Source organism: Ostrea edulis, chromosome 8 (assembly GCF_947568905.1).
Source record: "Ostrea edulis chromosome 8, xbOstEdul1.1, whole genome shotgun sequence".
Taxonomy (NCBI): domain Eukaryota; kingdom Metazoa; phylum Mollusca; class Bivalvia; order Ostreida; family Ostreidae; genus Ostrea; species Ostrea edulis.
Window position 1 is genome coordinate 59,424,365 of NC_079171.1, and position 26,216 is coordinate 59,450,580.

The 26,216-nt window shown below is 35.4% G+C and overlaps 1 protein-coding gene across 1 annotated transcript in view; it reads right to left on the reverse strand.

Annotated features, from left to right (window-relative positions):
• LOC130049760 (multiple epidermal growth factor-like domains protein 10) overlaps window positions 1-21,209 on the reverse strand; it is a 36,206-nt gene extending 14,997 nt beyond the window's left edge. Inside the window, exons 1-3 of the mRNA XM_056147739.1 lie at window positions 21,149-21,209; window positions 15,485-15,605; window positions 6,750-6,977 (exon numbers count right to left, since the gene is read on the reverse strand). Coding sequence (XP_056003714.1) covers window positions 6,750-6,977; window positions 15,485-15,581 — 325 coding nt within the window. The 5' untranslated portion in view covers window positions 15,582-15,605; window positions 21,149-21,209. The remainder of the gene's footprint in view (window positions 1-6,749; window positions 6,978-15,484; window positions 15,606-21,148) is intronic.
• Between the last annotated feature and the right edge of the window lie 5,007 nt (window positions 21,210-26,216).

Here is a 26,216-nt window from a genome sequence, read left to right on the forward strand (position 1 = left end):
GCCTAGCCAGCTCAGAAACGCCAAAAATCTTGAATGTTTTAAATGTCTGTTAAAAACTCATATTTTCTGTCACTCCTATAACCTTTAAATAGCTATATGTACTGTTGAATTTAATGAACTTTGGGTACATTTGTGTTTTAGATTCCTTTGAGTGGTTTTACTTGTTTGTTTTTCATATATTTAGGACGTTGTATGCTTGCATCATATTTTATACTTTAAATTGTCTTGATTTGTACTTATTATCCATTATGACATAATGTTGCATTCATGCTTATATGTGTAAGGATTATTCGTTGTGTATTCTATGGCTTTTCTTTTAATTATCAATTGTAAATTTTAGTATGTTGTACAGCGCTTTAGAGTATTTTTAGATAAGGCGCTATATAACTGTACTTTTATTATTATTATTATATTAAAAAAGTTTCATGGGTAAGATATGGTAGCACAGTGGGTAGAGTGGCTGCTTCATGGTCGAAAGGTTTTGGGTTCATGCCCCGAGAAAACCCTAAAATTTGGCACAGTTTGTATGCAGTTAAAGATGGATCAAGTACATTTTTCATCAAGTGACTTTTTCTCAATGAAATATATATTTTATAATTAAATATTTACATATATATAGTAAAGCAATTTTGTGGCTGCGTAGTCACTGTTGGTCAGGTTAACAGGGTCTGCCTCCTTTTCTTGGAGGGATTATACTAACTGGTCTATTTTTGATTTGTGAAAAAAGTATTTTTTCATCATAATTCTTATTGATATTTTTTAATGTAAGGAAACTCAAACAATTTATAGGAAATTCTGATATTTTCTATGCATAAAGAATTACATATTATCATTTACATTACAGAGTTAGAAAGATAACAGATACAGTGGTAAGTCAAATGGAAATTTACATTAAAGTATTATCATGCAATGTTTAAGATTATTTCATTAGCCAAAAAAAAAAAAATAGTAACAAAACAGTTACAAGTGAACCTAGGTATCTCAAGCAATGATATCTTGAATACCATATATATGTTAAATATAGCCCCTGCCACTTTAAAAACTTTCCTCTGTATTTCATTATCGATATATCAAAACCTTGGATATCGCAAAGTTTTTCCATTTTACTACTGAGTTTGAGATAACTAAGCTTGACTGTATTTTTGTTTTAAAGGATTTTTCTATCGTATTTTTATGTCCGCGAGTCCCGAGATCAAAGATTGGGGGGCATGTTGTTTTAGTTTTGTCTGTCATTCTGTCTGAAACTTTAATGAACATGCTAGGGATCAAATTTCCATTCCTGAAAACATCAGTCCAACATTATTTCACAAACACCTTTACATTAAGGAATATATTTCTATGCCCCCGATATCAAAGATCGGGGCATATTGTTTTTATCCTGTCTGTCATTCTGCAATTCTCTCTGAAACTTTAACTTGGCAATAACTTTTGAACAGTAAGTGATAGAGCTTTGATATTTCACACGAGTATTCCTTATGACAAGACCTTTCCGTGGGTACCAATATGTTTGACCCTGTGACATTGACCTTGGAGTTTGACATACTTTTGGAAAACTTTAACCTTGCTAATACCCGGTAACTTTTGAACAGTAAGTGATAGAACTTTGTTATTTCTCATGAGTATTCTGTGTGACAAGACCTTTGCATAGGTACTAATCCTTTTGACCTTGACATTTGACCTACTTTCTAAAAATTGACATTGGTCATAACTTCTAAATGGTAAATATTAGAGCTTTCATATTGCACATTAACATTGCTTGTGACAAGATATTTCTACCGGTACCAAGATATTTGTCCTTGTGACCTAGCTTGGCTATCGTTGGAATTGGCCATTATCAGGGGCATTTGTGTTTCAAAAACACATCTTGTGAAGTATATAAATGTAGTTTTCATACAATATTGTCAAAGATTTGGAGGGGGAATTCCAAGACTGATATCATTGACAATAATCTTAAAGAACAATTCTGTAACAATTGTTTAAACTGAACAATAACCAAATGTTCAACATAACATCAAATGGTACATTGGAGTCATCATCAAATTTCTTCTAGTAAGAAATGATCAAGAAAATTTTCATTTAGATTAATCTCTGCAAACATATTTGGGATTGAGAATTTAACTTAAATTGTCGACGTACAGCAGTCAGCTTAATAATTATAATGGTGATATTATTTGAATGTACCATGCCGAAATAGTAGTCAGGGTTTGATACAAAGTGCACCCGACTCCGGCTCGTGCACCCTGTATCAAAACCTACTACTATTTCGGCAAAGTACGTCCAAATAATACCACTAGAACATAATTGCATGTATCACACTATGGGTTTAGATAATGCAAAAGTTTGTTTTTCCACAGTGAAATGGTCTAAAGAAGACACTGCATTTTTGACCAATTAATTTCAAAAATATGTGCAGACTAAATGTGTTGCCAGGCAATTACAAAATAAAGGATACCTTCTAAGTGAGTACTTGTTAGTATTATTTTTTTACTTAAGCCAGTAAAAAACAAGAGGTACATCGGCCACATCGCTCACCTGAGTCACCTTGGCCCATATCTGAAGACTTTCCATATACAATTGCATGTAAAACCTTAGTCCCTATTATGACCCCAACTACCCCTGGAGGCCACACTTTTTGCAAACTTGAATCTACAGATAGCTTTCATGTAAATGTCAAATTCTTTGGCCCAATGGTTCTTATGAAGAAGATTTTTAAAGCTTTAACTATATATTTGTATGTAAAACTTTGACCCTCCCCACTTGTGGCCCCATCCTACCCCCGGGGGCCATGATTTGAACAAACTTGAATCTGCACTATGTCAGAAAGTTTTCTTGTGAATATCAGCTTTTCTGACTCAGTTGTTCTTCAGAAGAAGTTTGTCCCTATATATCTGTATGTAAAACTTCGATCCCCCCTTGTGGCCACATCCTACCACCGGGGCCATGATTTGAACAAACTTGAATCTGCACTATGTCAGAAAGTGTTAATGTAAAATCAGCTTTTCTGGCTCAGTGGCTCTTGAGAAGAAGATTCTTCCTATACATTTGTATGTAAAACTTCGACCCCCCCCCTTGTGGCCACATCCTACCCCCGGGGCCATTATTTGAATAAACTTGAATCTGCATTATGTCAGAATGTTTTCATGTTAATCTCAGCATTTCTGGCTTAGTGGTTCTTGAGAAGAAGATTTTTAAAGTTTTTCTCTATATATTTGTATGTAAAACTTTGATCCTCTTTGTGACCCCACCCTACCCCCGGAGGTCATGATTTGAACAACTTGAATCTGCAATATGTCAGGAAGCTTTCTGGTAAATTTCAGCTCTTCTGTCCTAGTGGTTCTTGAGAAGCTTTTTAAATGACCGCACCCTATGTTTGTGATTATATCCCCATTGAAAGGGACATGGCCCTTTATTTGATCAAACGTGAAAGTCCTTCATCCATGGATGCTTTTGACCAAGTTTGGTTGAAATTGGCGTAGTGGTTCTGGAGAAGAAGTCGAAAATGTGAAAAGTTTGCAGACAGACAGACGGACAGACAGACAGACGGACAGACGGACAACGCACAAAATGTGATGAGAAAAGCTCACTTGAACCTTCGGTTCACGTGAGCTAAAAATTATGTTCTCTTAATTTGTTTATATGATGTTTAATCTGCTTATCAGTACACATTGAGAAGATTAACAGCATAAATGATAATAAAAAAAACTTTATATTTTCACACATTTATTATCAGACATTTATCATGAAATATAAAATGATGCTTGCAATAAACATTGTTTTTATTTTTTTTTCCATTTACAAGCAAGAAAGAAATAAGAGATTTTATGGGAGCCCATAGTATGGCATTCATATGCCATCTTTCGGTGAAAGAACAGTACCTCAAAATACGAACAAAATTATTCAATGAAAGGAAAACACTTTGAAGAAATGAAAATGAAAAGTTGTAACAAATGGAAGTAAAAGAAGATTGTCACTCACTTAAAATTCTTAGTTCATCATATATTCCTTCATGTATATATATACATGAAAATATTGTGTATCAAGTCTTAGCTCTCTGTGATGTATTGCTAATGCTAAATAAATGAATCATATAACATAGATTATATAAATCCAGTAGACAATGAGAATGTCTTATATGTAGTATTGCAGATATGTATTAAGCTTTGAGATCTTAATTTGAAATGAAAAGATATTCTTTTTTTCATTTGGTATGAAGCATTTGGGGGACATAAACTGTAAATTTCAGGATTCCCGCATCCCCGATCCTTAGGGGCGGGGCAAAAACTGCCAAAACTTGACCACTTTTCAAATATGTTGTTTTTTACAACCATGTATATTTATGGAAATCTAAATGCATAGTGATTTAGAGCAGGGAGGCCTCAACCAAAATTGTAAATTTCGTGATCCCCAGGGTAGTGGTTTTGACCCCAGGGCAAGGCCAAACTTACTATATTGTGTTTATCTGTAAAACACTTAAAAATAACATTTTCTTTAGTGCTGTTGATAATACATTGAAACTAAATGGATATTTAAAAAGAGCAGGTATTCCTTTACCAAAATTGTAAATTTGAAGATCCCATGGGTAGGGGTTTGGTATTGCTGTGGTGCTAAAATCGTCACCTATGAAATGTGTGAAAAATAGAAATTTTTAATTTCTTGATAATTATCATTGCAATTATTTTCTAATTTGGTATGAAGCATCATTAGAAAGGAAGGGGGGACTGTAACTTTGAGGATTCCTGGGGCCTTAAGGGTCGTGCAAAACTGTTAAAAATTGACTAATTTTCAAAATGTCTTCTCAACAACTGCACATGTTTAAGAAAAAAAAACCCAAATGGAATAGTGATGTAGAGGAGGAAAGCCTCTACCAAGATTGTAAATTTCATGATCCCCAGGGTAGGGGTTCTGACCCCAGGGTGGGACCAAACTTAGTATATGGTATTTGTATGTAAGTTTGTTGATATTATATAATGTAAATGCATATTTAGGAATATCAGAAAAGGATGTACAAAAATGGTGAATTTTACAAACCAGGGTTTTGACTTTGGGATGGATCCAAATTAGTCTAATGTTTTAATGTTAATACACCTATTATATTTAAAGCCTTTCATCAGTGTATGCACTTTTGAGGGCATTGAAGAACACATCTTGTTTTATACTGTTGCTGAACATTAGAATTTAGCTTAGATATTCAAAACAGGATTTTTTTTTCTAAATTTCATAGCCTTTGGGAGTAGTGATCTTTTTTCACTAGTACTCGGCCCGATAAGGCATGTGGGCCTCTTGTTTAGAAATAAATATATAATCTGAAAATGCAACAGTTAATAAAGGAAATAAGCAGAAATAAATGGTCTACATAAGCATATATATATATACTTTCGCGGTCTCCTTTATACATTGTATAAATTTGATCGTTTTAAACACCCGAGGATCTTCATAAAAATATACAGGTCAACTTAAACCTCCAAAGTATTTACAACATATTAAGGAAACCAGAAAATATGTATATTGATCACGAAACAATTTTTAGTGTTGAGATGGCCATATTTATATTTTTGAAGCCTTCAAGAATAAATTTAACTAAAAGTGAATATAAAAAAATGTATCAAATAAAAAAATATGAGAAAAGTTTACTTAATGCCTCAGAGTAAGTGCGGTCTACTTTATGCCCAACTCCTCCTTATATATATATATATATATATATATATTATTTTTTTCAATGATGAATTAAGAATATTTCTTAAAACTGAAAAAAGTAGTGGAGGAGTATGTGTCACCGTTTTCCAGTAGTTTGTATGATGACTGTATTCTAGATACATACTTTGTTGAAAGTTATTTGTATTTTCAACTTGTCATCTAAACTATTTGTAAAAGAAATCCAATTCGCATCGTAAGTATCCCCACGGATTCTTGTACGTACATAGTGATATAATACAATATTCATTGCAGAACAAGATACATATACCCCCCATCATTATGTATTTTTCATTGCAAGAGCGGAAGCAGCATGACTCCAGACTCCTACCCAAACCCACTCAATTTGAAAAGTAATAACTCCATGGCATGTTCATCCTTTTTAAAACTATCGAATTAAGTTATTCCCTTCCCTAAACTGTGTTTCATTGTAAGAGCAGCATGGGTCCAGATATAGACAACCACCCACCAACAGTGTTTCGTGAAAACATATATGTAGTGTATCATATTGTTTGTTTTTACACCTCTCGTTTACACCTCTCGTGTGTCCAGTGGTCCATATTTGCCCAACTATCTATTTTGTATTGCTAATGCGATTTATGAGATTGATCAATGTTCGTTATCTTCACCTTTCATCTACAAAGAGACCAACACGAAAATTAAAGATGATGGACAATGCTCAATCTCAAAACCCTTATACCCAATACAAAATAGAGAGTTTTGGCATCTAAAATCCAAATATAATTCTCCGATACCTGTATTCTACTGATAAGTTATTTTATGTAAATGATATACCAGGCAAGCTGAAATGTGAAGTTTGGGTAGACTTGATGTGTCCCTCTTTTTGCTTTTCCCGTTATCCCATATTTTCTACATCCGAAGCTGGATTGATTTGCTCCCATTTATTTTGTTTTTTGAAGTAGCAGTAAAAGGCAGTTGATGTTTGAATTGCTGAACTGCAGAGTTGTCAACTCATAACCACTATATATTTTATTTATAATTCAAAAGACCATCACATGAAAAGTAGATTGATACAGATATATTAAAGATGTACTTACTTCCTTGTCTAAACTGAATCTCCAAGTACGCCACGTTGGAATCGATCAGTAAAGGTAATTTCCACCATGCTTCCTGAGACTTATAATTCTGTGTCAAACTACACGTACTTTCATCTTTGTTAAACTCCAGACGGTTGTCCACCGCTTTATCTGCAGTCCAGGGTTCATCAGCATATGTTGAGCTTTGTGATGGGGTGCCCTTGTATGACGGTAAGTGGGCAAGATTTTCTAAAATAGATACACGTAGTTTTACTGTTGAAAATATGAGCAGTGAATCTGACGATGACTATTCAAATCGTATAATGCCATCAATATATCTGATGAAATGTTTGAGTTTTCATAATTGCAAAACAGTATAAGATATTTAACAGCTTATTATTTTCGATAGATGGGTTTTATATTCAGTTCACCATGACAATGCAACAATCCAATTCAATTCAATTCAATTTATTCGCCCAAACCATGTTAAACGTATAATACATGCAAGATTAATCATCAGAGGTTCATGTACGGAACAATGCAACTTTCTTAGATACCAGAGGGGGGCTTAATATGTAACATATGTATAATTAAACATAATAATAATACGTTTCAGAGGTAGCAGAAGAACAATTAAAAAAAACAGCAGACAATCTGAAAAAAAATATGAGAAATAAAAACTTAGAGATTGCTTAATGTTTTTATATATTGAGTTGACAATAAAGTACAGTTACAGAATATTTGGTTTTTCATAAAAAAAAAAGTCTATGCAATTTTTCCTTGATAGCGAAAAAATGGACACTGTAAAATATGATGGAATCATCTCTTATTTCTTCTATCTTACAAAAAGTACTTATTTTTTCATTGTGAGGAACACCATATAAATTAATCTTTTTTTTTAGTTCTATCTAAAGGAACCACTATCTAAAAATACAATAAAGGGAAGAATACCTACTTCCTTCAGGTGGTGCATAAACAACCCTGCAAATAACATGACCTAGTGTAATTACAAGTGATTGGCTCAATTTAAAACAAGAAACAAATTTACAGTCAGTTTTTAAAAAATGTACATATTTGACAATATTGCTCTTCACAGCCATGGTATTTCCCCCTGATTTTTTATTGGATAGTTTGTGTGTTTTTCAAAAATGTTATAAATCTGGGTATATGAATAACGTTCGAATCGTCCGTGTTTTGTTTCTATTTCTGTGAAACCGATTATTTCATAGTTTGAAATAAAGTCAGAAAATTAATTTTGGAAAGTTTAAACGTTGTTTGATTCCACAAACATTGGATGAAAGTAGTTTTAAATGACAGCAATCACAATCAGATCCCGGAGATCGCTATCCTGCGCGCCCCTAGTCCGTTGATCCCTGCCATTGTTTCTGCAAAGCCTGTCGATAATCGCCAGTCGTGTTTTGTTGGGTTCTCTGCGGCGTGTTTGTCATGGAAAGTGGGTACATGGCTGGTGCGATATTATGGGCCGGATCTGATAGAAGGGTTGTACACTTTCCAAGTCAATGTAGAGTAAATCCCGCAGTACCGGTAGGTTAGCTTTGGCGCAATACAGGAGAGCATTTTCCCCAAAGGAATAAAACTGACAGTTTTAAAGTAAAATTTACCCTATAAAATGGAACACGTATTTATCGAACATATACATATGTACTTGCCCGTTCACCATGATCATAACTGTAGATAAACTTGAAAACTTCAAGAAACATTTGGTGGTGCGGCCAGCCGGCTCAATGACTTCCTCTCTGTTGCTAGACCGTAGTAGTCTGATTACTATGTCAACTCCAACTTTTCGTCGAAAAGTTCAAGCAGCGCAGCTGGTTGAAAGTTTGTTTATATTGATGTACTTTTTATTATAGCTATTCAAAATAAGCGTGTGAGGTTTAAATGTAACTTGCCGCAAAAACATATATTTAAATAACGATAACATTTTCAATTTGACATATTCTGTAATTTTAATGAACACAGATGCCCAACTCTTTGCAGTGATGTCGATGTTTAGGTGATCTTTTCACAGCTAAGAGCCCCGAGTTCGATTTTTGATCACTACACCGAGTCTAAGATTGGAATTAAGAAAGTTTGGGATGGTTTGTTCGCTGATTGTACGGCATTAGAAATAAAATTGACATGTTTTGACTATAACATTAACAAGAGGCCCATGGACCGATAATCTCTCTTCTGATACATTGTAGAACAGGCAAAAATTCTCAGTAACCAAGATTCATCAATTAACAAAGTTTGATGATGTTAAGTCAAATAGTACCTGGAAATTGAAATGCAACTGTCCAAAAGTAGGTCACGGTGACCTACTTTTGGTCGACACACTGAAGACTCAAGATGCATCAACAAGGCAAATATTATTCAAATATAGCCGTCAAATTCGAAAAAAAGACCACAATGACCTACTTTTTAGTAGACACACCCAAAAACTCAAGATGAATCAACTGACAAAGTTTGATAATTGAAGTCAAATAGTATCTGAAATATTTAGGTATCAACGTCAAATTCCAAAAGTAGTCACAGTGACCTACTTTTTGGTCGACACACTCTGAAGACTCAAGACCCATCAACTGACAAAGTTTGATGATTGTAAGTCAAATAGTATCTGAAATATTCAAATATAGCCGTTAAAATCCAAAAATAGGTCACCGTGACCTACTTTTTAGTCAACACACTCTGAAGACTCAATATGCATCAACTGACAAAGTCTGATGATCCTAGTTTCCATAGTGTCCACAATATGAATCTAAAATTTAAAATGTGAAATTTTAATATCTGCAAAATTCAAATGGTAGGTCACTATGACCTACTTTTTTAATAAATATGTTTAGAGGCCTCTAGATGCATCAACTTACAAGGTTTGATAATTCTAAACCTCTCAGCATCTGAAATAACAACCTAAAATGTATTCATAAATGATTAGCCATACAATTCAGAAAGTATGTCATGGTGACAAACTTTTTACATGCCGCACTTCAAGGTCCTATGGTCCATCAACTGACAAGTTTTAATACTCATAGGCTCAAAAGTGTCTAAGATATGCATCAAAATCCATTTAATAATAATTACCTGCAAAATTCAAAAAGTAGGTCACCATGACCTACTTTTGAGACAACATGATATTAGGTCTTAAGATGCATCAACTGATAAAATTTAATAATCCTAATCCTTATACTAAGGAAAATATCAAAGTTTTAACAAAACAAAATGTAAGGTCAACTTTGAAGTGACATTGAGACCACATTCTTTGCCCCAGGATAATGCCTTGAACATTTTTTTTTTAATTTTCAACCTATCCTCATCCTTATGCATACATTTGGTGATAATCTGTCCGGCGGTTCTTGAAAAGAAGATTTTTTAGCAACCACTACTTTTGTTTGCATTTTCCTAATTATGTCCCCTTGTTAAAGGGTCACAACCCTAGATTTAGTACAAATGAAAGCTCTTGGGTCAAGGATACCCTGTGAAAAATTTGACAAGAATTAGCCAAGGGTTTCTTGAGATATAGTCCCTTTTCCAAAAAGTTGACGCACACCGCACGCCAGACATATGGCCATGTGATTAGCTCTTTGAGCCTTCGGCTCAGAAGATCTAATAACAGAGCACCCGTAACACGATGCGCGTTAGAACGATTACCAATTATCAAATTCAACCAACTTTTACCTACACCATGGTATTTCTTTCATTAATTTTATTTAACCATGGTTCATTTCTCATTTTTGGAGGCATTTTAATACAACATACCTTTCCCATTTCATGAGAATGTTGCCACAATTGATGATTTGACGTAGGTCGCGGGTTTACCGACCTTTTTTTCTTACTCGAAAACCCCACCTGGAAATTTGACCGATATATCTTGACAATGTATATACTAATCTGTGAAAATTGTTTTTCAATCAACAGCACATATTTTTAGTAATACGTCTTCATCATGTCATTGTTTGAACGGTAGATACATTATTTTCCGTTCAATTATATAGAAAATGATAGTGATTAACTTTATTCATTGCATAATTCAACTTCAAATAGACATATTTTGGTGCTGTTCATCTTGATAATAATGATACCAAAGCGAAACAAAACATTTTGAAAAATATTGATGAAAAAAAAAATTATAGGATAATCGATTTTTTAAGAAAATGATGTTAAAGTTTGATAAAAACCATCAATACAGCAGTTTTAACAAATAACTTTACAAATATTCGCGACGTCATTCAACAACGTTATTCATTTACTTTCCATGCATCACTTCAAAAATAACCCAAACAAAGTCATTGACTCCTGCTTTTGAAGGGGAAATAAAATATGTATGGGCAAATTAATCAATTATTTACCCAAAAATATATCGCAATTTTTTTTTAATACAGTATATATAAACGTGCACATTTATATATATCTTAATGATGTTGCGCGGCGAATAATAATTATTGAAATTCTTTTCTTCTTTTGCGATCGCATGATCGCAGTAACAATCAATATACTAATATAATAGTATAGTTTTATTTTCGAGTACCATTAAGGTTGATTTTTTTTAATGTCATATCTAGTTTAATCATGTTTTAATATTCTAACCAGAAATACAACTAAAGTTGTTTCTATTTTATAATGTATCTATGTTATTAACACCCCTCCCTTCACACACACATAGATATGTTCACCTTCGAAAGTCAAACAACCCCTCGAAAGCATCAATGCGATTTAAAACTATAAGACCTTTTGACTTGTATTACTGATTCACTTAAAACGTCTGCTACTTTGTCTAATTTTCGACAGCTCTCTTGTTCTTTTTAGATTTATAGTCTTGAGTCCGTTGTAGGATTCGGAATGACCGTGCGCACTACCTTCCAAGATGATATATTTTGCCACGAGCGAATACATTTCGTGATATAGGAACATTTAGAAACGGGGAAATTGAGTTTAATCTCCACATTAAACCCACTGACTCTAATTTGTACCTTATGTCATCTAGTTGTCATCCACCCCACAGTTTCAAATGTGAGCCTAAGGGTTTAGCTACGCGAATCCGCCGCATCTGCTCTACTCCTACTATTTTCCAAGAACAAGGAACAATCCTCAAAAACTCATCACACTAACAGAGGATATGATCTTCAAAAGGTACAATCCGCGATTGATGAGATGTCACCACAGGAACGGCAGTCCCTCCTTTAGTATAAAGAAAGACTTCAGATTAACAGGGTTCCAATGGTCATTACGTATCATCCCGCCCTCAGGAACATCGACGGTACTCTGGGGAAAAAAACCCTGCCCATTCTGCATGCCAACAAACGAATGGCTGGTGTTTTAAGGAACCACCGATGGCATCATTCAAACGCTCCAGAAACCCGAAGGGCATGATGGTAAGATCCAAACTTGATAACCCTTCACCAACTGGAGGGTTCAAAACATGCTCAGACCTCAGATGTCAATTATGGAAATATAGCTCAGACACTGAGGGATTAAGCAGTTCTGTCACAGGTGGCAGTTATAAAATACTGGGAAACTTTCCCCGCATAACCAATAACTGCATATATCTCATCAGTTACGATGTCTGCCAGAAGCAGTACATAGGAGAAACAACAAACCTTCACAGACGGGTCAACAACCACCGGTCCTCCATCAGAACCAAAACAAGATCTGCCAGTAGAGAGACATTTCAGTGGCAATAACCACCGATGGGGGGACATGACAGTAGTTGTTATTGATCAAGACCCAAATTGACCAGATACCGAAATAAAGCAGAAGGAAAAATTCTGGATGCACAAGTTGAAGTCATTAGAACCGCATGGTATCAACAAACCTACGACGCCTCCATATGAGTGAAATATTCTCGAGAGGGACGTTAAACAACATTCAATAAATCAACAAACCTACTGACTTCACCAGGATGAATACGGGCTAAACCCTTACTGTATTTTAAGTTTCATCTAGACCTACTCGTCTGATCATGTCCCTAACAGTGGTACTATGACCATTTTTGAACACATTTTTTTCTTTTCAATTATGTTTACAATCAGTCCCCCTTTTAATTATGTTGACCTTTATAACCGATTGCTTGCACGTAAAATCCATTTATCAGTTTCCGTGATTCTATGTTTTTTTGCACGTCTACCATATACGTGATCAGTACGGGGATGTCTGATGTTGATTCAATTTCCTATGTTTGGAGTTTGTCCACTTTTTTTTTATTCATTAAACTTGTAAATTTACATTATTGTTCTCTCAAAGTTTTGTTCATTTCTCATTTCATTTCTATAGTATTATTTCATTTACATTGTTTATTTTTAGTTTTTTTGTTGTTTTTTATTTAATTATTTATTTATTTTGGTTTATATTTTTTTCTTCTTATTATCTTTTATAAATTACTTATTCTTAATGCATAGTTAAAATAGAATCTCTCTGGGTACGAGTTAGCTTTACTATTTGTCAACGTAATAGGGTTAACTCGTTCGAATGCAGGCGGTTTCGTCCCAATTACCTATTTGCACCTAGTGGATTCGCACCTTTACCTGTACGTTCCAAGTGGATTCGTCCTAAGTGGTTTCACCTCCATTGAGTATGTAGCAACAGTTGGCGAAACGATTGATAAGTGTATTTTCTCCTCTAACGATGAACAATTGAATTGAAATTAATGAATGCTATATGATATTTTACCGACGCCCACATTATGTTCATTTTCACCATTATACCAACACTTTTTGGATGTTTATATGTTTATATACGGCAACAGTGGTCGGGACGATTGATTAGATCATACTCTCTTTTAATGATGAACACCTTAATTGAAATTAATGAATACTATACAGTATATTAATTTACTGACGTCCAAACTATGTCCATTTTCATCATTATACCAAAAATGTTTGCCATGGCAAGTTGCATTCATTGTGGAAAATCAGTAAGTAAAAAGTATCATATGAAACAGAATTAGTATTATGTAGATACAATTAGTGTATATTATATAATTGTATTCATCTTAGATATATTTATTTAAATCACAAAATTAAGAATTTAATTCTTTGAAAAATTAGCAATCATAGAAAAAGCATTAATATACATTTCATAACAAACATACTTTCATACTGTCGGTAAAATTGAATGAAATTACAGACCACAGTTTAGATTTTTTTCAAAAGATAAAATAAACAGGAATATTTTTTACACTTCACCGATGTCAGACATCAATAACTACACCTATTCTAACGCGCGACTACACGCTGTTGTACATATAACTAGATTGTACGCAGGTAAATCGGGGCAAAACCACTCGACTATAAGCCAATGTTCCACCTTGTTACCTGCATTGAAATTGGGACGAAACCATTTGGTGCGAATCAATTAGGTGTGAAAAAGTAATTGGGACGGAACCACCCTTTAAAAGCTCCACTTGAGATTAATTAAGTTTATTTTCATCACTTCGTACATTTTGGATCAGCTCTTTGGACGAATAAAGTATGTCCTAATTCGCCTCGCTTTTAACATTGATAGACACGCCTAAAGACCAAAAACCATGTAGTTTGCGTTGTAAATACGTTTGTAGATTAGTGTAGTTGTAGTGTTAGATGTATTTATATGTAGTTTTTGTTATTATTCTCTCTTGATATTTGCCACATTATGTAATTATTTTCGTTTGTCCTGAAGAAGGAACGACCCGTAAATTTCTAAATTTTATAACAGCAATTAAATATGCATCCGTATTTTCCAGCGAGTAACGAAGTACTTAGCTACTGAGCTGTAAATACCATCGGGGACTAAAAGTCCACCAGCAGAGACCTTGGCCCAGGGTCATAATGTAACACTTATACAGTACCAATTTCGATGCACCAGATGCGCATTTCGGCAAATAATGATTCTTCAGTGATGCTATCTATTTCTCTATACAATGCACAAATACACAATTCACGTTCTTATTGATGTTAACACAAATTTCTTGGTTTTTTAAGCTATTTGATTAGTTGGGGTTTTCCTATTTCTGGTTAACACAGTCGTTATCTTCACCTTTCATTGAATATATTGTATTAGTAACGGACGTTGTGGGGTTGAACTCCACTTTGGTTGAACAAAAAGGTCAATTTTTTGCGTGTCTGAATTCTTCACGCACCCCTCTATAGCCACATTTTATATGAATCTGTACATGAATGGCAAGTCGAATGCCCTTTAGTTTAATTCGCCATATGTGTCGTAGAAACCATAACACAAGATCAATATCAATAGCCTGTATCGTGAATTATATCAATTTATATTTTATATATATTGTATTGTAGGCAGTCCTATAATTTGCAGTATTTCTTTTTTCCTCTTTATTGTAATGATAATCCTCCCTCCAAAAATTCAAACACCAAATAGTTGATAACGTCGTTTTATCTGGAATTCAGTACTTTTCTATATGTAGTACTATTGTTTACGACTGAAATTCTACTCGTTTTATATCAAACAAACATGTTACTAAACAACAGATTGATATAGATAACGAGGGTATCTTAACCTCACCAGAGAGGTAATTCCCCACAGATGAAATGCATACCTTAACATAGAGAGAGAAAGGTAAATTAGGTCCCAGATATAGGCTGATTTTATTAGAAATAACATATTGATATATATAACGAGGGTATCTTAACTTTACCAGAGAAGTGACTCCCCACAAATGAAATATATACCTTAATATATAGGTAGAAAGGCAAATAAGAGTACCAATCACATGTATGATTAACATCGGTAGTTTAAACATTAAATTATTATTAACTTACCCAAACCCTCAGTCTTGAGAACGATGACTCCAAAACACAGTAGCCATGTGAACGACATCATCTGAACTGTTTTGATGTTAACTTCCGCGTTGCACATTTGTCAAGGGATACTTGGACTGTCCTGATAAAGTTAAGATAATATGTTATGCATTGGTATAAAAGGGTATGGCTTGTAACGCTATTATTGATTTTTTATAGAATGACTATCTCGAAGTACCCCCCCCCCCAACAATGGTATTGCAATATTTTATTTTGTTCATACCTAACACTATTTCCTGATATGAATATTTCAGCAGATGAAACCTGGCTGTTCCAGATTTATTTCATTATAGCATTCGGCTAACTTTTGCATATTATGTACATTTTATTTGTTTTGTTTAAGCAATGCAGTTGATCTACGAATACTTGAAATACCTACTAATGGACTTCTTATTTTACAAAGGAAATATTAATGCATTGTAGTCAATTAAAGAGAATCAATATTTAATATTGTATTCTTTTTTCTTTTATCTTGGACAAATTTTCTGCATGTAAATGTAATTATCATCTAATTAAAAAGATGTCCTGTACAGGTATCTTTCATCGAAAAAGTTGTGTATATTACTTGATCAGTATTGTGCGAGTTATGTGTCAAGGATTTATTTGCTAAGTGGTGGTTCATTGAGATTACAATACATGTTTTCCAGCGAATGAAGCCACTTTGTTAAATCAAAATTCAATCCACCTATCAAAAATTCAACAAAGCAGGATGATTTAGTTTAGGTCTTACGGCTATAATCCAAAAAACATTAGTTTATGCAAGTATCAGATACTGAACGATTTGGCTCCATTTTTTGGCACGCTGTGTTTGGCTATATTTAGATCTAAAACTTCATAGTTATTTCGGACTTCAAACATTTTGGTTGAGCATCACTGAAGAGACATTATTTGTCGAAATGCGCATCTGGTGCATCAAAATTGGTACCGTATAAGTTTTAAATTATGACCCCTGGGTCGAGGTCTCTGCTGGTGGACTGCTAGTACCCGAGGGTCTCTACAGCCCAGTAGCTAAGTACTTCGTTACTAGCTTGAACATACGGATGTATATTTAATTGCTGTAAAGAAATTTAGAAATTCATTTCAAAATTAAGGATAATATCCCTCATGCATTGCTCTTATTGTTGGACGAATGTGGTTCCACTTTTTGGCACGCTGTTTTTGGCTATATTTAGCTCTAAAACTTCATAGTTATTTCGGATTTCAAACATTTCGGTTGAGCATCACTGAAGAGACATTATCTGTCGAAATGATCATCTGGTGCATCAAAATTGGTAGCGTATAAGTTTTACATTCTGAAACATCGATTATATTTTGATTCTAACGTTAGCAAGAATTAGTCATGACAGATGCGTTTCAATATACATTTCGTATACAGTATGCCTGTCATCGGGCGACATCGGAATCGCTAAATCCTCATTTGTTTACTAACATTTCAATGTATAGATAACTCTAATACAGGGTCGGTATATTTTGAGAAGGATTTAGATAAGTTACCGGGTCATTGGAGATTATATGCGAAATTCCCACCCATGTTTCCTCATACTATCTTTTTTCTTCTCGACACGAAGATATATTATATGTGTTCCTTGATATGATGGACTGATTATGGTTTTACGTCTTTTTGGCAATGTTTAAGCCATTTTACGGCAGTATTTTGTTTTAATACGTTGAAATACTGTGTTGTAGTAATCCCACTATACTCTATATATCGCTCTGGTTACCTCGGTATAGTCACATCACCTAAACCAAATATATAAATGTCTGTGAATACGTTACCGAAAGAGAATGTAAACAAAGTAATCTTAAAATATTGTTCCTGATAGCGAAAACACTCAATGGCATTCGAGCATTTTAAATTTCCCAGGTAGATAAACTCCCCTAAACCACCCGCATAGTAATACAACGTTGGCCCTATCAAATTCTTATCAGTATATCAGAGGAACAAAATGCTAGAGAAGATTTATTAGTAGTGGTATAATCAGATTTTGTTTGATAAAATTAATGGTCATATTTATTTCACCATATAAGGTTTGTTTAATAAATACGGTAGTAGAACTTTATCCGTCGTTATGCTTGTCCATGGAATGTTTTGATACATATTTGAAGTGTGTCAAATTTATTTTTATTGTACAAAGGCCAGTGCAGTGATCGTTTTAACAAAGTGTGTCCGACGCACAATATCCCTATGTTTCATGAATCGATTGCAAAGTAATTAACATACATAATTAACATACGCAGTAATTTACCCAAAAATCCTCAAAGTTGGCAAATGTGTAGGAAATAAAGTTTTATAGATTAACACCAGTCCCCACGAGAAAAAGAAAACTATATTTTTGTTTTATAGTCCATTATCATATAATCTCAAAGGAAATCGAATGATTAAAATATCCATATTATACCACTCAATTAATTTGTAATATATACTACTCAAAATTTGATAAGGATCATATACATTTTTCTGTTTATAAAACTAATAACTGCATAACTGGCAATATTGTGTCCAAGTGAAATTAAAACCGACTTCAACAAACTTGCACGTGCATTTCATGCCATGGCATGGCGTTTCTCATCACAAGTTCTGCTTTTGCTACCATTGAACGATTTTCACTCAGGCATCGGTGTCTGATGCTTTCTAGAATTCCAAACTCACTTGAGTGTTTACACTACGTTTATCAACACAATGTCCCCTCAACGTGTAAGGCGTCGTCTGACGACAGAACAACTGGGCAGATGTATTGGAATGCTTGACGCTGGCTATTCAAAACGTGACGTTGCAAATGCACTAAACGTGAGCCAGAGCGTTGTAAACAGGACCTGGAACCGACAGCAAACTTTTGGTACAGCAGCACACCGACATGGGGATGGTCGTAAGAGGTCGACAAACCAACACCAAGACCATTATGTGGCTCTCCAGGCACGACGCCATCCCTTCTGGACAGTAAACAGCCTACGTAACGACCTCCTGAACGCCTCAGGGGTGAATGTGTCCACTCAGACGATACGGATTCGGCTTCACAATGCAGGTCTCAACTCAGGAAGGGTATATGTTCGAGTCCCTCTGCCTGTTCGACACTGGCGGGAGCGATTGGATTGGGCTGAAGATCATGTCACTTGGACACAGAAGGATTGGGTTCAAGTTCTGTTCACCGATGAGTCCAGGTATTGTTTGGACTTTACAGACAGGAGGCCCCGAGTGTGGCGACGACAACGTGAACGTTTCCATGATGCCAACATCAGTGAACATGACCGTTATGGTTGTGGTTCCATCATGGTCTGGGGTGAAATCAGCAGGGATGGAATAACATATCTTCATGTCCTGGAGAGAGGAACAATGACGGGAGTGCGGTACCGGGATGAGATCCTCGATGTTAACGCTGGTGCTGTTTGCCCTGAGTTCATCCTGATGAATGATAACGCCCGTCCTCATTCGTCAGGGTGGTGGAGCGCTACCTTCAGCAGGAGACAATTGTCCGTATGGACTGGCCAGCGCGCTCGCCGGACTTGAACCCGATTGAGCATGTATGGGACATGCTGCAGGTTGCCCTTTCACGTTGCAGAGCACAGCCCACGACTTTGGCAGAGCTCGGAAACGCCCTCGAGGAAGAGTGGAACAACCTTCCCATTGCAAACATCCAGGTGCTTATTGACAGCTTGGCTTGACGTTGTCAAGCCGGTATTGATGCAGGGGGGGGGGGACACCCGGTATTGACACTTCATCGACTAAGTGTAATGATGGACTATCCCCAAAAACTGTGCAATTTTTTCTCTGGTTTGCTGTTAACTTTTTGTAATGAAATGTCTTTCGGTGTTGTTATTAGATTTCAAGCATTCCGTATTGAAAAAACGTTCGTGCAGTTCATGAATTTTCATTCATAACCTGAGTAAACACGTTTCTGAGTAAAATTTGTGTCTTTTGTAATGTTAGTGGTAAATTACACACATATAACCCAGTGATCCTTATGAAATTGTGAGTAGTATATAATCATTCTAGATATGCAGTGAAAACTAACCATCACCATACATATATATTTTTTTAATGCATAAAGGGAAATATGTCAAATAAAAAAATCTAAACAATCTTTCTGAACCATCTGAATCCCGGTAAAATATTGTTGTTAGAACATATTTACTCACATTTCAAACATTTCGATTGAGCATCACTGAGGAGACATTATTTGTCGAAATGCGCATCTGGTGCATCAAAATTGGTACCGTATACGTTTTACATATATTGACTTGTTGTGAATATAAATTAAGGGATCAATCGCGGTAGGTCAGCGGTAAAGTGTTCGCTTTGTAAAGGGGGGGGGGTGAATTCGGGCAACGGTCTTGTGAGGACCGCATCAAACCAAAGACGCAAATATAGGTAATGATTTCTTCTCTAAACACTTGTCATTTAGAAGTGAACATTTCGAGGTTTTGGATATGATCTTAACAAAAGGGCAAGTGTGTCGAGACAAGCGTTGTCATGTTAAAGAAACCCCACTGCTACGGCTGTAAGCTCTAAGCATATATATTTAAGTGGTGGTACTTCACCTACAGCTGGTTTTCCGTGGGGATCCTTGTTCGAATAAATGTTTAGTTAGAGACATATCGTAAGAAGCAACTAAATGGAGCAGTTATTCGGATGAGAACGCAGACAACAGATGTGGCACGATAAAGAACCTTCACTGTTAAAAAAGGCTGTGTCACCATCGATTTGAAGGTCGTGGCCAAAATTGAACAGTTTTGCGGGAAAAAACCCAGATAGGAAAACAGACAGACATATATACTCGTAAGAAGTATATGTCCCGAATATTATATTGTGGGGGGCACACGACAATCATAGGGGACAGAGAACCTATGATTCCTTATAAAAACCTCTCATCCGCCGTCTGTCATCGCGCGGAAGTTAACGTAGGGCACAGAAAAAAATTGCATTTGTAAGCTTAATCAACTTATCACTCCGCACTCATGATTTGTTTTAAGACGGAGTGAATATTGTACATATATACGGTATCCACATTTAAACCATTGTATATCGGCAGTTTAAAACGTTAAAATAGGTAGGGATTGCTCTTTGCAAAAACGTTCGGCATTTGGAAGCAATAATCACGCGTCTTTCGGATACGACCATGGAGCGGAGGGTCCCATCTCGCAAAAGGAGTTGATATGTTAAAGAACCCTCACTGCTAAGACCCTGGCATTATAGCATATGTCTAAAATTGTAGTACTTCACCTACAGCTGGCGACGTCTCAATACAAGATATTGATTCTCGACGGGGCGTAAAGCAAACTACCAACTAACCGTGGGGGTCCGGGTTAGTTTGTCATTACAGTTAATTCAATATGTGGTTGTTATGGGACCGGTACAGCCAATGTCCCGTGTTACAGCAGGTGTGGCACGATACTGGCGTAACTGCCGAGCGTAGGACTCACCGGCAATGGCAAAATGTCCAAGTGAGTGAAGAATTCTCGAAAGGGGTATCAGTCCCATTTCCTTAACCACGCATCTTAAGGGGTAATATTAACAGATAAATGTCGAATAAAAAATCGATATTCAAATGCTTATGGGGAGGGCGATACAATCTCCCGTAAGTTTCTGCTATCGGTAGATTGAACAGTAAGTTGTATTAATTAACTTACCTAAACCCATGTGTACGACATCATCAGGGTTCTCATGGTGGTCACTTCCGCGTTGCACTATAGTGAAGGGATACTTGGACTACCCTAATAAGAATAAGATAACCTTTCATGTAAAGAGTTATGGCTTTTAAATCCATTGTTGATTTTGTGGAAATATTATCTTCAAGTACCTTAACAATCGTATTGCGACATTTCTTTCATATATATTCGACTACCACCCTGCATACTGCATTTTTTGAAAATGCTTCGGCAGGCCCATCAATCATTTGTTTTAGCGTTTGTACGATTTACTCATTTGAATGTTTTAGTAGATGAATCATGACTGTGCCAAATTGATTTCATCATAGTATTCAACGAACTTACGTATACATGCACATGCTATTTCGTTCACATTAGCAATGTAATTAACTGGTGTACTTACTAATCAAATTCCTCATTTTTTTTAACATAAATCAGAATGCACTGTAGTCAATTAAAAACAACCAATATTTGATATTTTATTTTAATTTCATTTAGGATATATCCATGTAAAAATAATCAATATTTTATTTTATAAAACAATGTCCTTTACCGGGGTATCTTATCGGATAAGTTGTAGACATTGATTCGATCGTATCTTTACATGGTTCATGTATGTTTTGATGATATGTGGTGGTTCATTGGTATTACAATAAAGGTTTTCCAACAGGTCCCGTTCTAAAGTTCACCGAATGTAGCAACGTTATTAATTCAGAATTTAAACCACGTGCCATAATTCAACAAAGCCGGAATATGTATTCGAGGTCTTATGGTCTGAAATATGTAGATATTATTTGACACAAATATTAAAAACTGAAACATAAATTATATTTTCATTCTAAAGTTGTCGGAAATTGGTCTTTTCATACAAAATAATTTGCATTTATATGTACACTAGTTTGACCGTTTACAGTTTAGGGGTTTGTAAATCAGGTGGATAAGGTGTGTGATTTGTCGATTTGTCGAGTTTAAATTGTATTAATTGCATTAATTGTGTAAAAATCAAATACATGCATAATCGTTATGGACTGATCAGTCTTAATGGAAATACACATTAATGCTACTGCTTAGTATTTGTGTCAATATCTAATGTTTTTGATTGGAAGTAAAAGCTCATCCTTTGTAACCAGCGGTCACGAGGTTGAACCTTTCTCGTGTCATAACCGCGTGCGTTTTAAAGCGTTGACTGTTAGGAGAGTCCCTTTACTGGACTTTGAAAAGTGAAAGTCGCGGAACACGGTTTTGACATATTTTATTGAAATTTTAATTTACCAAGGTACTGAACACAAATTCTTAAAACTTATAACGCTCTCCCCGATATATTCTGTGGAGATGGAGGTCCCGCGACGTTACAGTCTTTGACATTCACTGCTGCGTCCTTAGATGTCAAGCTTAAAAAAAAAATAAACAACTCTGCCTGTAGTATTTAACACACGGTTAGTGATAATTTAAATGATGAATATATTCCAAATTGACGTAAAAGAAATCAACAACATAGTTTGATAAAGCATATACAAACGAACGCTGATGTAGATTACGTAATTCAGTCTTCTGTTGAATAAATTGGCATACGGTGTTTTACAATATACATTTCGTATGTCTGTCATAGGGCAACGATGTGATCGATTAATTTATCATCTGTTTACAAACATTTCAGTGTAGAAATAAATCGAATGCAGACACTGTGCATTTTAAGGGTGTGGCTAAGAGACAAAACAAAGGGTCATGCAAGATAATATTTGAAATATTCTCCCTTTTTTCCTTATACTACCGCTCATCTTCTTGACATGGAGGGTGATTGTATGGTTTCCTTAATATACTTAAAAAATGTGTTTTAGTAATGCAACTATGTTTCGTGTTCGCCCTGGTTAGCTCAGTATAGTGACATCACATCACTAGTAACGTAAAGGTTATGGGTTTGATCTCCAATTGATCCACTTCTTCACTACAATATCTTAGTGTGAATCATGCATACACGTGCAAATCTCTATAATAACAGTTGTAAAATAGAATTAACTTTACATACTTGACATTTTTTTTCTTGCCACAACCGGGAACAATCAGAGCTACACTGATTCCAAAACAGACTTAGTAATATACCTCAATAATATACCTCGAAGGTTTTATTCATTTGCTTATCTGGTTGTTTGTGTCCACTTGTTACATATGCAGATGAAATGCTGTACTTACAACGCAAATTTAAAACGGCAGTAGACATTGAAGAAATAGGTCCCTTGGTAAACGTTGGCTATATCGAACTTAAATGTATGTAAGACTTAAAGAAATGCCATGAAACTAGGAACAGTAAGCATTTCTACGGTTCAAAATGGATTTCTAAAAAGCAAATAGATGAATGTTTGTAGATCATGTTACCGATGAAGAAAGTCAACACATCGATCTTAAAATATTGCTCCTGAAAGTGAAAACACTCACTGGCTTACCAGCATTTTAGATGTTCCAGGTAGATAAAATCTGAACCACCCGGATAATAATGCAACGTTAGAACTATCAAATCTTTATCATTATATAGGAGGAATAAAACGTTAGAACAGATTTATTCGAAAACGTAAAACGAGATTTTGTTTGATAAAATTAATGGTCATATTTATTTCACCATATACGGTTTGTTTAATAATTACTGGAGTAAAACTTTATCGGTCGTTATGCTTGCCCATGGATTGTTTAATATATTTTTGAAGTCGGCCAATTTTCGTTTTTATTTCTCAAAAGACTGTAGTGTTTTATCAAAGTGTATCCGGCGCACACTATCCCTATTTTTGAATCGATTGCAAGGTAATTGACATACATAAATAAATATACAGTAATTTATCAAAAGAATTGACAAAGTTGGTAAAATATATAGGAACTAAAAGTTGTTGATATTAACACCAGTTCCAATGAGAAGAAGAAAACCATTTTTGATATATAGCCAATAATCCTATAATTCCAAAAGAAATTGGATGGATAAAAGGTACAGATGATAATCTCCCCAGATAAGCAATGTAAACTAACCATCACCATACAAATATAATGTGTTTTAAACATTTCCATACGGGGACATATGTCACACAAAATTATAAATTAGCTTTCTGAACTATCTGACTGACAGTAACATGTTGTTACAATATATTTAGTCACAGATAGTGGCTTGTTGTGAAGACAAATTCTTTAATGGACCGGTCGCGGTGGTTCAGCGGTAAAATGTTCGCTTCGTAGCTAGGAGGTTGTGTTTTAGGGCCTCGGTCTTGTCATGGTCGCATCAAACCAAAGGCACAAATACAGGTAGTGATTTCTTTTCTAAACGCTTGTCATTTAGTGAACATTTCGGGTTTTTCGGATGTGATCGTAACAAAACGTTCCGTGTCTCGAGACAAGCGTTATCATGTTAAAGAAACCTCACTGCTACGGCTGTAAGCGCTAAGCATATATATTTAAGTTGTGGTACTTCACCTGCAGCTGGTTTTCCGTGGAGATCCAGGTTCGAATAAATGCTTAGTTAGAGACATATCGTAAGAAGCAACTAAATGGAGTGGTCCTTCAGATGAGAACGCAAATAACAGATGTGGCACGATAAAGAACATTTGCAGGTCATGACCAAGGTTAAAAATTTTTCCTAAAAAACAGACAGACAGATATACCAAATTTCCGTTCCCCAAATCTCTGGTTGTGGTGTACACAAGGATCACAGAAGACACATAACCTGTAATTCCTTTTTAAAATCTCACATCCGCTGTCTGACATCGCATGGAAGTTATTATAGGATACAAAGGTAACTTACATTTGTAAGCTAATCAACTCATTATCACTCAGGTCTCATAGTTTTGTAAAACGAAATGAGTATCGTATAGCTGCACGGCATCCAGTTTAAGACCACGACCGTTCGATGCCATGGGGATCCGTTTCGTTAGCTCAGTGGTAGGCAAACTCCCCGTCGAGGCCTCATTACGTCACCTACGAATATACCTCTCCTATGTGACGCAGTACAATATGCAGATTTGTATATTTTGAGTCCACGATTATCACGCAGGCAAATAACACCAAAGAAGTAGTTCGTAGTTAAAAGTTTGAAGATATTGACATTAAGAGAATTAATATAAAAGTATGGATTTTACTTTAAACATCAAATGATCAAAAGATCATTACAAAGTAGGGAGACTGTTCAAATTATTGTGTAAAGTAATGAACTTGGTGTTTACGTTCTTGTTTTGAAAGTTGTTTACGTTTGACGTTTTGTTTTTTCGTCATTGTACAGTGATGTCACACAGTATACGCGGCCTAAGAAATCGCTATTCCATAATGCCTAACTGGAAGAGGTTGGTTTGTAAGAAAACAAACTCTGGCGGATGTTTGCAGTGGTACGGTGTGCAATTCGTAACTGGGAGGTCATAAGTTTGTGCCCCGCACTAGCAAAGGTTGCGTCAAACCCAACACATTAAAATAGGTAGTGACTGTTCCTTCGCCAAAACGCTCGGCATTTGGAAGTGAGAACCACGGGTCTCTCAGATATGACCATAAAACGGAGGCCGCTTCTCGCGCCAGTTTAAAGTAGTATATCCAGGAAAGCTTTTCCGCTTCGAAGAGACAGTTCCTTATAAAAGCCGTGTGTTTAAAAACTTGGACACACAGACGGACAGGAACTATTATGCAAACAGAAAACCATGAGTGTTCTGGACGTTATGAATACATTACCAACCAGACCCAACCTGACAAAAAAGAGTCCTAGGCGGTCCCAGAGCAGTCCCATGGTAGTCCCGTAGCAGTCCCAGTAAACAAACGGGGTTAAAATAACTAACTGGGGTGCGGTAAGCCGACAGTGAGATTATCAATGAACATTTAGATGAATTGTACCCCCGTATTATGTTATAACTGACCAACTCCTAGTACATTTGTTTTACAACTTTCATTCAGAAGACGCGCACGTTTGTGAGTCATTAGATAAACGAGAAAACGTGTGCATTTTTTATTCAATCGTTGTCAACTCTATACTTTGTGATATTTCAAGACTACATGTACTCACTTCAATTCATTGGATCCCATCACCATTATACAA